At 46.0% G+C, this 12,748-nt stretch overlaps 1 protein-coding gene across 1 annotated transcript in view; it reads right to left on the reverse strand.

Annotated features, from left to right (window-relative positions):
- Positions 1-543: 543 nt before the first annotated feature.
- LOC137419138 (uncharacterized) overlaps positions 544-12,748 on the reverse strand; it is a 40,861-nt gene continuing 28,656 nt past the window's right edge. The window contains exon 5 of the mRNA XM_068105314.2: positions 544-2,654. Coding sequence (XP_067961415.2) covers positions 1,672-2,654 — 983 coding nt within the window. The 3' untranslated portion in view covers positions 544-1,671. The remainder of the gene's footprint in view (positions 2,655-12,748) is intronic.

Here is a 12,748-nt window from a genome sequence, read left to right on the forward strand (position 1 = left end):
ATCTAAGAGTGAAACCGCTACTTATGGATCGAAATCGAAGAGACTGCTGACGTGGCTTTCGTTGACACACTCCAAAATACGTACATAACGCGAGACGACAATGGCGGACACGAAGAAACTTGACGGCTTGGGAGACGTGCGGAAAACGAAGCATGCGAGTTGACATCGTGCATACTTGGTAAACGCACTCACCTTTCATTTATCAGTGCTATTTACGAATTTTCACTTCCGCTGGCGCAATTAAATCGAAGTGTACGTACATAACGGGCCTGACACGAAAACTTGCTCGATTATATTTTCGTCAGAAAAATCGTGTTTCGATTTCCATAGGTGAAAATCTCAACACTATGGTATTGTTTAGCGATTATCTGATACAATTATATAGTTGTCAATTTTAAGTTCATATTTACATGAAATTCCATTCTTCAAAATGTTCTTCACGTGCGGACACGAAGCGTTATGTACGTACACAAATATTCACTCGACAATAATATTTTCCAAGTAGGATTAATGAATCAAACATAATGGACACCTAGATAAGACTTCATTCTTTCGTTTTTAATATCAAAATGAAACAAGAAAAGCAATATAATACTGACAGTGGCACAACAAAAATGCATGTACTTCTCATGTAACATTTGAGCATCAAAAAATGGGCCTTTTTTCATGATCTAAATCATGCCAGGTAAATATAAAAGCAGTACAGTCTTAATTTATGGTTCTGTGAGCTTCCTCAGTGTTAACTTTACAGTCAAAAAGATTACTAACCTTCAGGGAGCTAAATTTCCAAATAATCATGACATGCTTTTGAGGACTGTATAGTGAGTGTACCCATGATCTGAGCCATGTATGTGTGTGTGTGTATATATATATATATGTGTGTGTGTGTGTGTGAGTGAGTGAGTGAGTGAGTGAGAGAGAGGGAGAGAGTGGGAGAGAGTGGGAGAGAGTGGGAGAGAGTGGGAGAGAGAGTGAGAGTGAGAGTGAGAGTGAGAGTGAGAGTGAGAGTGAGAGTGAGAGTGAGAGTGAGAGTGAGAGTGAGAGAGAGAGAGAGAGAGAGAGAGAGAGAGAGAGAGAGAGAGAGAGAGAGAGAGAGCCTGGTGTTGGCTTAGTGGTTAGGATGCCGGCTTGGGATCCTGGGTTCGAATCCCGGTCGATCGCTGAATTAACGCCAGGGGGGTTGACTCAGCCTGTCATCCTTCCGAGGTCGGCAAATTGAGTACCAGTTCACTGGTAATTCCCTGTGTGTCGCAAGAGGCGACTAACAGGGTTGGCGCCAGGAAAGGCATCCGGCCATAAAACATTGCTTCAAAAAGGGGACCAAGGTGCCCGAAAAAGGCCAACCCCCGCACTGCGGGAAAAAATGGCCTCCAAAGGTGGTTCATATATATGTGTCTGTGTGTGTGTGCAAGTTGCTGTTGGCTGCTATCTCCACACGTGAGTGGGTTTCAGGAGAGGGATCGGAGACCTACCTGGTCTCAAAGTATCCACCTCCATTTTGTGTGTATTGTGTGTGTGTGTCGCAATATTTGTGTCCATATGTAAAATAAAATAAATATTAATCCCATCACCTTTAAAGCTAATGTTATGCCACCTTTCTAAACTAGTGCTCCCCCCTATGACTATTGCTCCTGTGCTCCTTTTCTCCTGTATGGCTTCTGATGTGAAATGTCAAACGAGATGATTCCGAAAAAACTTGTTAGAGGTTGTGCATTTGTAAGGCCATTTTCTGGTATGATTTCTAATATGAGAATGAAAATTACTTGACCGTGTGAATGTCTTGTTACGGAAAGTGCACTTGTGCGGCCTCTCTGCACTTTTATGGATCCCAACGTGCTGTTTCAAATTATTCGCATGTAAAAGTGCCTTTTTGCCGATAGTGCAATTGTCGGATATTTCTCCTGTATGCATTCTAACATGAGATGTTAAATGAGAGGATTTTGAAAAAGACTCCTCACACATTGTGCACTTGTAAGGCCTCTCTTCAGTATGAACTCTAATGTGAGAAGACAAATTGTTTGATCGTGTGAATGTCTTGGAACAGATTGTGCACTTGTGAATCTTCTCTCCTGTGTGAGTTCTAACATGACAATGCAAATGGCCCGACTGCGTGAATGTCTTGTTGCAAACGATGCACTTGTAAGGCTTTTCTCCGGTATGAACTCTTATATGAGAATGCAAATTGCTTGACTGTGTGAATGTCTTGGTACAGATTGTGCACTTGTGTGGCTTCTCTCCTGTATGAATTCTAAGATGACAATACAAATGGCCCGACTGCGTGAATGTCTTGTTGCAAACAATGCACTTGTAAGGCCTTTCTCCTGTGTGAATATGCATGTGCTGTTTCAAAAGACTTGATTGTGAAAATGATTTGATGCAAAATTTGCACCTGTAGGGTTTTCCCACCAGGTATCTTTTCAGATTTCCTTGCAAACACTTTGATGTATGGGATGACTTCTGAGCAATCCTGGATTTTTCGCCATGCTCATTCAACTCATCAGCATAACCAGTTCTCGTGTGATGAAAGCTGTGTTTAGGTTTCTTGTTGCATGGCTGCTGTTCTTGCTTTTCCGAGCGAGGTCTGACTTGGACATTAGGACTGCAGCCTGGAACACTTGTGTCAGAATTCTTCTGAGTATGCTCAGTTTCACTGCCTGAGGAGGGGTTGAGGGGCAACAACAAATTACAGAGATGAATTTGAATTTGTTAATAACGGGTTATTCAAAGTTTTCACACAAATTATCTTCATTCCTTCTAAGTACAATGTGGATAGCTAAAGTCCATCTCAAATGTCCAATTTCTCAAATGTCCAACATTTTCTAAAACAATCTGATAATTATTAGAAAAACATGGAGGTTTGTTGGAATGAAAGAAAAACACATCATTCTAAAAATAAACTAGAGAGCATCTGATGATGCAAAGACCGTCCGCGTCTGCTTTGTATTCGGACTTCCTCTCCTGTATGCTAAAACAGCAAAATAAAAAAGCAAAAAAAAAAAATTGACGATTTTATGCAACCTTACCCTTTAGTCATCAAAAGCAATATGATTCAGTGACTCAATATGTAAACGCTCCTTAAATTTTGTCAATCAGATGGATATCGACGATTTTGTGACTGACCTTTTCACCTCAAAACAATCGGCTTCCCCAGCATTTTATTGGTGAAACAATTCAATGGTGCAACAAGCAAATTCTGTTCATATTTCATCAAGTCAATCAGATGAAAATTGCCGATTTTATGCATCCTTGACCATGTGAACTAAAAAAAAACCAAAAAAAAAAACCGGCTTCGGGCTTTTCATAGCAAATTCAATTCATTGACCCAGTGTGCAAATTCTGAAAATTTCAGGGCAATTGGATGAAAATTGAGGAATTTATACATTGATCCTTTGACCTTTTGATCAAAGTGTGTACAGCTCTCCTTTGATTTTACAAAGTAATAAAAAAATAAAGTACAGAAATATCTAATTTGCACAAGTGTTCAACCCCCTGAGTCAATACTTTGTAAAAGCGCCTTTGGCAGCGATTACAGCTTCGAGTATTCTTGGGTATGTTTGTGTCAGCTTTGCACATCTGGATTTGGGGAGTTTCTCCCATTTTTCCTTGAAGATTTGATCAAGCTCTCTCAAGTTGGATGTGGAGTGTTGGTGAAGAGCAATCTTCAAGTGTTTCCACAGATACTCAATGGGATTCAATTCAAGGGATCTCGCGAGATCTTGCCGGGGAGGTCACGGTTTTTGGAAGCTGTACACGCTCTTCACGCACACTTGAAGTTAAGTAATGGTTCACAATTGTATTTTTGTCGAAACTGTATTTATCTTATGTGTGTGTACGTGTATCTTATGTGTGGGTTGGCGTCAGGAAGGGCATCCGGCCATAAAAACATTGCCTCAAAAAGAGAACCATGACAATTACAAGTACATATTTTTTTTTTTTTTTTTTTTTTTTTGTATACAAGATCGAGGCTCGTGAAAGAGCTAACATTAATCACACAAAAAGACAAACCGACACACAAAACACAAAAAACAAGGGGAGCGGCAGACAAGATGGGGAGAGAGGGGGAAGGACACAAAAGAGAGGGGGAAGAGGGGGAAGGACACAAACACAACATTTGAGAGCAGGGACATCGGGAGGACTTGGGGGGAGGTGGGAGAGGATTAAAACATATGAACACTGCAAGGACTCTGGGGTGAATTACCGGGGGTAGAAAAGATCAAGGTTTTTGATGGGGGACGATAAGAGATGGTGGTGAACAGCTGTTTTAAAGACCTGGAGGGAGGAGTGGGATTGAAGGGAGTGGGGGAGTTTGTTCCAGAGGCGGGAGAAAAGGGGAATGAAAGAGTGAAGGTGAGCAGAGAGCCTAGACTTTGGCAGTTTAACCATAAGAGGGTTCCAGGCAGATCTTGTGCGACCTGAAGGAATATTGGGGGGACAGAGCACAGAGAGAGCTGGGGGAGCAAGGCCGGAGAGGAGTCGGTAGAAGACAGAAAGACCACCAACCTGCCTGCGGTGAGTGAGTGAAAGGCCCTCGGCGTTGACTACATCGCAGGAGATTCCAATGATTCTGAAAGCTTTGGCCTCAACAGCGTGAAGCCGAGCAAGGTGTGAGGCAGGAGCACCAGCCCAGAGGGGGGAACAGTATTCCATTGAGCTGCGGATGAAAGCCTTGTATGTGGTGAGGAGCTCAGGTGTGCCAAGGAAGGAATTCGCACGACGGAGGATGCCCAGTCGGCGACTGGCTTTGGAGGCCAGCTTGGAAATGTGGTTTTCCCAAGAAAGATCATGGCAGATAGTGAGACCCAAAAGCTTGAACGACAGAACTTCTTGGAGAGGATTGTTGAGAAAGTAGATGGGAGGGTTGTCCAGTCGGTCCTTTCGGAGAGACATTGTAAGAGTGTGAGATTTGTCAGGATTGAAAGACATGTTCCACTTGTTTGACCAGTCTGTGATTTTGTCCAGGTCTGCAGAGAGTGAGGAGGCTGCAGACTGCCGATCTGAGGTATGAGGAATGGAGCGACAGAGAGTAGAGTCGTCAGCAAAGAGATAGAGAGGATTTTCAAGAGAGTCAGAGAGATCATTGATGAAGACCAGAAAAAGCACAGGACCCAGAACACTACCTTGGGGAACTCCAGCCTGAACAGGAAGAGGAGATGAGAGAAACCCATTCAGGGCCACACGTTGACTACGACCAGAGAGGAAGTCCGCCAGCCATGCGTGGAGATTTCCATGGATACCAAAGGAGGAGAGTTTGGAGAGCAGCGCAGGGTGCCAGACCGTATCGAAGGCACGTGAAATGTCAAGGGAGACAGCTCTAATTTCCTGTTTGGCGTTGAGGACCTCCATCCATTGTTGAGAAAGCAGAAGCAGCATGTCCAGAGTAGAGTGACCAGGTCTGAAACCAAATTGATGATCAGAGATCAAGCCATTGGAGAAGAGGAAAGATTTAATATCTGAAGCAATGATGGATTCCATGACTTTGCTGATAATTGGGAGAAGGCTGATTGGTCTGTAGTTGCTGGGATCTGTTTCTGCACCTTTTTTGTGCAAAGCGGTGATGTTGGCTGATTTCCAAGCAGATGGCAGATGACCTTGAGCAAAAGAGAGGGTGAAGAGAACAGAAAGAGGGAGTGAAAGAGCAGAAGAACATGATTTTAGGACCCGTGGGCTGATGCCGTCAGGACCAGTTGCAGAATCAGAGTCGAGGGTTGACAGAAACTTTTCCACCTTGTCAGGAGGAAAGGACACAGAGTCCAGGAGCAGCTGGGTACGACTGGGTACGGTGGGTACAGAGAGGGATGGGTTTGGGACACAAGATTTAGAGGCAAACACAGAGTTGAGGCATTCAGCTTTTTCACGTGCGGAGTCAGCCGTTAAGCCGTTTGAGGTGAGGGAGGGGATGGAGGGGGAACAAACACCAGAAATAGATTTGACCAGACGCCACCAGGATTTGGAAGAGGGAGACAGATAAGAGAGTTCGGTCTTGAGAATGGTGAGATATTGTTTCCTGGCTCTCCTGAGGGTGGACACACACTTGTTTCGGGCTTTGTGAAAGGAAATGAGATTTCCTTCCGTTAGATTTGCTTTCCAGGAGACGAAAGCAAGTTGTTTCAGGGCAACAGCCTCACCACAAGATTCCGTGTACCATGGACGGGAGGAAGGGTATGACAACTGAAGACGAGATGGTATAAATCTGTGCATGAGAGAGAGCAATTTACTTTGAAAGAATTCCCAGGATGAGTTGATGTCAGAGGCGGTAGAGATGGGAGACCAATCCAGATGATTGATGGCTGCTTGAAGACCGTGCCAGTTGGCCTGAGTGAAATGCCAGACTCGTCGACACTGAGGAGGCTCTCTGAGAATGGTCAGAGAGATGTCCACTTTGACAAGCACATGATCAAGATCAGTGAGTCCCAGTGAGTCGCAGAAGTCCTTTGCTGAAGAGCCATGGCTGGTGGGAGAGGTACCCACACCCAGCCAACTGGCATGGTGACAATTGAAATCACCACATATGAGGAAGAGAGAGTTGGGATGGGTAGATAGAAGTTGGTCCATATTATCAGACAGTGAGATGTAGATGGAGTCATCGCTGATTGGTGGACGGTACAACACACATATGAACAAAAGGTGGGAGCGAAGGGGAAGCCGTAGCCAAAGGTATTCCTGGGGGTGAGGTGGAGAGAGGGCAGTGGAGGGCGAGTGAGGAAGAGAGTTTTTTATAAAGATAGCAACCCCACCTCCAGGACGAGGCTCAGGTCTATCTTACCGGAGGAGGGAGTAACCTGGGAGAGATACCAAGGCATCAGAGACATCATGAAGGAGGAAAGTTTATGTTAAGCAGATCACATCTGGTTTGTCAGAAGCAACCTGTATGGAGAGGTCAGTCAAGTTTGAGCGAAGGCCCCGGATGTTTGAGGTCCATACTGTTAATGAAGAGGAAGGGGGAGCATCGGGTCCAGAACAGGGGGGGGGGGGGGTAGGGTAAGATGTGGAAGAGGAGGAAGAGGTAGGGAGAGCTGTTGAAGGTGTGTCAGAGATTTCAGAATAGCTTGGAGAAAGGGAAGAATGGGGCGGACAAAAGGTTTGATGGAGATTGGGTGAGGCACAGTGAGGTGTTATTTGAGGAGGGGGAAGAGCAAGGCAGAAGATTTGGGGAGATGAAGGTGAAAGTTGGAAGGAGGAAGAAGCAGGGAGGCTGCTTTGAGGAGGAGGGGTGAGAGGGGAGTCTAGGAGGGGAGGAGCGAAGGAGAGTTTCGGAGGGGAGGGGTGTGGGAGGAGTTTAGGAGGGAGGGGAGGGAAGGGGCAAGGGGGGAGATTTGAAAGGGATGGGTGATGGGGAGGATTTTGAGGGGAGGGGTGAGATTGGATTTTGAAAAGTGTACGATTCATGGGAAACTAACATTTTTTGCAAAATGAGTTTGAGACCTTCGAGTCAAAAATACGTTTGAGGACACTGGAGGAGGGATGGAGTTCTGGATAGTTTAGGGAATGTAGAAAGGAGGAACTGTAAGAGATGGTATTATATATATTTTTTGGAATGAATAGATTTGGTGAGCAAGACGAAAGCATCCTTTTGTAGGAAAAGAAGAAAAGGGTGTTATAATATATGAGAGAAAATAGTTGTTCAGGGGAGAGATTATACATTTCTAACCGCGTGATCGCGAACGAAGAACGAACGAACAAAAAGAACAACAAATAAACGAATAAGACCTGGGAAGGAAATGTTTTTTTGGGGGGTTTTTTTTTTTTTTGTGAGTACAGATATTAAACAAGGAGGTACGGGGTGAACGACTGGTACGAAACAGAGAACGAAAATAATTTCAGCGCATTCGACGAATCGCTGAGAGAAAAACAAACCACAAGGTCGGAGACGGTACGGTAGTCTAAGCCTACTAGTACTAGGCCGCAGAATACTCGATACCATTAACCGACGATTGTGTATACATGTACGAAAAATTAGCACCGAAAATTTTCCAAAAGATACGCTTTCGGTACATACACCGAAAGATAGATACAGTCTCGACAAAAACACAATTGAGAAATATCACTTAGCTTCGAAAGCGTGAGCGCATGGAGCAGCTTCGAAAAGACGATATATGGGCAGGGTGCAGCCCGAAGTGGAGATCGGTTTCTGAGGTTTGGGACATGGAATGTAGGGACAATGACAGGGAGATCAGGAGAAGTGGTGGAAGTATTGGTCAGAAGAAGAGTGGACATATGTTGTGTGCAAGAGACGAGATGGAAGGGAAGTGGTGTGAGAATGGTGAAGGGTAGGCAGGGACAGAAATACAAGTTTGTGTGGCAAGGGTGCCCGGAGGGCGTGAATGGTGTTGGTGTCCTGTTTTCTGAGGAGTTTGTAGACAGTGTGGTGAGTGTGACTAGAGTGAGTGATAGGTTGATGATGGTGAAAATGATGATTGGAAAGCTCTTGGTGAACGTCATCTCGGGATATGCTCCGCAGGTTGGTCGAAGCGATGAAGAGAAGGCCAAGTTCTGGTGTGCGATAGAGAAGCTGATGGAAAACGTGAAAGATGAGGAAGTTGTTGTGGTGGGAGGAGACCTGAATGGACATGTGGGAAGGAGTATGGATGGTTTTGAGGGAGTTCATGGGGGTTACGGATATGGTGTGAGAAATGGAGAAGGTGAAAGGATTTTGGAGTTTGCTGATGGAGCTGATTTGTTGATTTGTAACACTCAGTTCCAGAAAGAGGATAATAAGCTTGTTACATACACGTCAGGTGGGTCGACGACAACCGTTGACTACCTGATGGTGCGTAGGCGAGATAGGGGGCACCTCCGGGACACAAAGGTGATCCCGGGGGAGGAGGCTGTTTCACAGCACCACTTGGTTGTCTGCGACATAAGGGTGAAAGGTGCGGGGAGAGCTCGGCGGGTGAAGTACCAACCGAGAATGAAGGTGTGGAGGTTGAAAGAGGTGACAGTAAGGGAGGCATTAAAAGAGAGGCTGAGTAGGGTAGAGGATGATGTGGTTGAGCTTGAAAGTAGTTGGATGTCAATGAAAGCTAGTCTGTTGGGATCCGTTGGTGAGGTATGTGGATGGACAAAAGGACCACCGAGGCACTCGGAAACATGGTGGTGGGACGTTGAAGTTGGAAAGAGGATTGACGAGAAGAGGAAGAAGTTCAAGGAGTGGCAGAAGGCGAAGGGTACGGGAGCAGAAACAGCAGAGCATGAAAGTTATAAGGCAGCCAGGAAGGCTGCAAAGAAAGAGGTAGCAAAGGCGCAGGAAGCATGTAGGAAAATGTTCGGAGAACGCTTGGATTCGGAAGAGGGTCAGAAAGCAGTATTCAGGATTGCAAAGCACATAGCGAAAGAGAGGTGTGATGTGATGGGGGTGAGTTGCTTGAAGGATGAAGTGGGACAAATCGTTGTCGACCCAGATGGAATTAAAGGAAGATGGAAAAGATATATGGAAATGCTGTTGAATACAGAGAATGAATGGGATGGCAACATAGAGAGTAACCCAGTTTTAGGACCAGCAGAGAAGATAACTGAGAAGGAAGTTGAGGAAGCGATAAAAGCAATGAAGAGTAGAAAAGCGGGAGGGCCGACGGGAATTGTGGGAGATATGTTGAAGGCAGCAGGAAGTTGGGGTGTGAAGAGAATGACAGAGATCTGTAATCTGGTGGTGAAAGAAGGCCGCATTCCAGTGGATTGGGAACTGAGTACCCTCGTCCCTCTATACAAGGGGAAAGGTGACCCTCTGGAGTGTGGCTCGTACCGAGCGATAAAGTTATTGGAGCATGGGATGAAGGTATTGGAAAGGGTGTTGGAGAGGAGGATAAGGAAGAAAGTGAAGATCGACGAAATGCAGTTTGGATTTATGCCAGGAAGAGGCATGACAGATGCGCTTTTCATTGTGAGGCAGTTGCAGGAGAAGTACATGGATAAGAGGAAGAAGTTGTTTTTTGGGTTTGTTGATCTGGAGAAAGCATTCGATAGGGTTCCACGCAAAGTATTGACATGGGCATTGAGGAAGTTAGGAGTGGAGGAATGGTTGATCAGAGTAGTGATGGCAATGTACAAAAGAGCGCGCACAGCTGTAAGGACGAAGGACGGGAACAGTGGTGAGTTTGAGGTGAAGGTGGGAGTGCATCAGGGGTCGGTACTAAGTCAACTACTATTTGTAGCTGTGATGGAGGTGCTGGCTCAGAACGTAAAGGAGGGTTTACCGTGGGAGTTGTTGTATGCAGATGATCTGGTGTTGATTGCGGAAAGTATGGATGGACTGAAGGAAAAGATGAACAAGTGGAAGGAATGTATGGAGACAAAAGGTCTGAAGGTGAATATCGGAAAGACGAAGGTGATGGCAAGTGGTAAAGCATGTGGTGAGGTGGAAAAACTGGGAAGTGGCCGTGTTCTGTGTGCAGGAAGGGTGTCGGAGTGAACTCCATTCAATGTACAATGTGCGCTGAGTGGGTTCATCAAAAATGTAGTGGTCTGAGAGGGTCATTTACCAGTGTGGCAGCTACATTCAAATGTAAGGTGTGCACAGAGGGAGCTGCAGATGGAGGAAATGTTGAGTTGGATCTTGGAGACGGCGTGAAGCTGGAAGGTGTGAAAACATTTTGCTACCTCGGAGACATGCTGAATGGAGAAGGTGGATCAGACTCGGCAACGGTTGCTCGAGTGAGATGTGCATGGAAGAAGTTTCGGGAACTGAGTGGCATGCTGATGAGGAGGAGAGTGTCGCTGAAGCTGAAGGGAAAGGTGTATGCTGCATGTGTGAGAAGTGTTATGATTTATGGGAGCGAGACATGTGTAATGAACGTAGAGCAGCAACGAAGGCTGGAAAGGGTGGAAATGCGAATGGTTCGATGGATGTGCGGAGTATCGTTGAGAGAGAGGAATACAAATGATGAATTGCGAAAGATGATGGGAATATTGCCTGTGATTGATGCTGTGAAGAGGAACAGGTTGAGATGGTTTGGTCATGTGTTGAGGAAGGATGAAAGTGACTGGTTGAGAAGAGTGATGGAAGTTAATGTAGAAGGAAGTAGAGGACTGGGAAGACCGAGAAAGACTTGGCTAAAGATGGTGGAAGAAGAAATGCGGGCAAGGGGGTTAACAAGGAGAGATGCAGAAAATAGGGCAAAATGGAGAAGATTGTCATGGGGACCGCAAGGCTAACCCCCGCTCTAGCAGGGAAAATGGCCTTAAAATGCATGTTGTTGTTGTTGTTGTTGTTGTTGTTGTTGTTGTGTGTGTACGTGTAGTGTGTCCCTAGGAAGATTCTCGGTGTTAATCTTTCATACCGTATAAAATAGTCGAGTATTTCGTGCCGCGTTATTTGCGGCCTAGTTCTTTAAGGTTCCTACCTTGAGGCTTTGTTTTCTCTCAGCGGTCGATTGTGGTCCATTTACTTTCGTTCTCTCAGTTTTTTCCCTGTCTTTTCACTCCATACTTCCTTGTTTAAAAGCTTCGCTAAAAAACAAACAAACAAACAAAAAAACATTTCCTTCTTTGTTCTTTTCGTTCGTTCGTTCGTTCTTCGTCCACGTGTTTCACCCCCATTTCACCCCCATTTTCACCCCATTCCCCAGATAGTTTTCACTGTTCAATTTTAAAATATTTAAACTTTCCCCTGAAGTGCTGCATTGTTATGTCAGGGGGGTAGAGTGATATCTAGAGCCAGATAGATCTGTATAGGTAGGTATCCGACTGTCGTGATAGGGAATCTACCTGTAATAAGTTCTATGATTAGCCCGGTTTGTCGGTATAAGCGGTATTGGTGTCCCCGCTACGAGGGAGCAGGGCGTGCTAAATAGTACAGGGATTATGGATAAGATTCCTTTGTTGGTCGTCCCCTTTGTCTTAAAACCTGTGTCCCTTATGGCAACGCACTAATTTAAACACTTAGATAGGTCCTTAGTGCACTCATTAAATAAATCCCCTCCCTTACCACAACGACTTTGGAAAACGGGCAGGAAGCCAGGCCGGGGCACCGCCAATGGGGCCGCAACCAGCCACACCACCAGCTGGCCTAGCAACCAGCCTCATGGCATGATAGCCACGCTCAGGGAGTGGGTGATTGGTTGGAGCGGGAGGCACTCGACAAATGGGAGAAAGCCAGCAAGTGCGAACGTTCTAGAGGTCGAGAGACGAGGCTCTGGTTGGAGAAAGAAAGGCCTGACGTCACAGGGCGAGCAGTAAAACTGCCGGCTCGCCAGGATTGCACTCTCTTCTCTGCTGGCCTGGGCTGATTCGTGTCCTTCCTTCCTCCCGCGCTCTTTCCGTTCCTGTCTCTTTATGCCTCGTGTTGGAGATCGACCTCATGTGGAGATCGCTGGCCCTGCGTTGGTGCTTGGAGCGGTGCTCGGTCCTTCTCGGTGCTTTTGGTGCTGTGAGCGAACGGACCTCATGGGCGGTCGACGAGGAACCTTGGAGTGGGGCGTTGGCTCGGGCCTGGCAGAGCGCGTGGGCAAAGCGGACGGAGGGTTTCCTCGCGCCGGAGCTTGGAGCCGCGTTGGACGGTGGACAAGACTGCAGACAGTTAAGACGCACCACATTTCACACGTACACGACGGACAGTTATTTTTGCAATTCATTCCCCTGTCTCGTATTTGGAAGTCGGTGTGCGGGATCCCGATTTAGGACATTTTATTACCGGTGCATATTTCCTTGTCCCGCGATTCCTTGTAAATAAACCCTGGAAATTTTCCCTTTCCATTGAAAATATTGTGTCCGTTTTGAGTTAATTCTCCTGCAGGATCGGAGCTGCGGTTGGATC

Source organism: Myxine glutinosa, chromosome 1 (genome assembly GCF_964187855.1).
Source record: "Myxine glutinosa chromosome 1, kmMyxGlut1.1, whole genome shotgun sequence".
NCBI classification, from domain to species: domain Eukaryota; kingdom Metazoa; phylum Chordata; class Myxini; order Myxiniformes; family Myxinidae; genus Myxine; species Myxine glutinosa.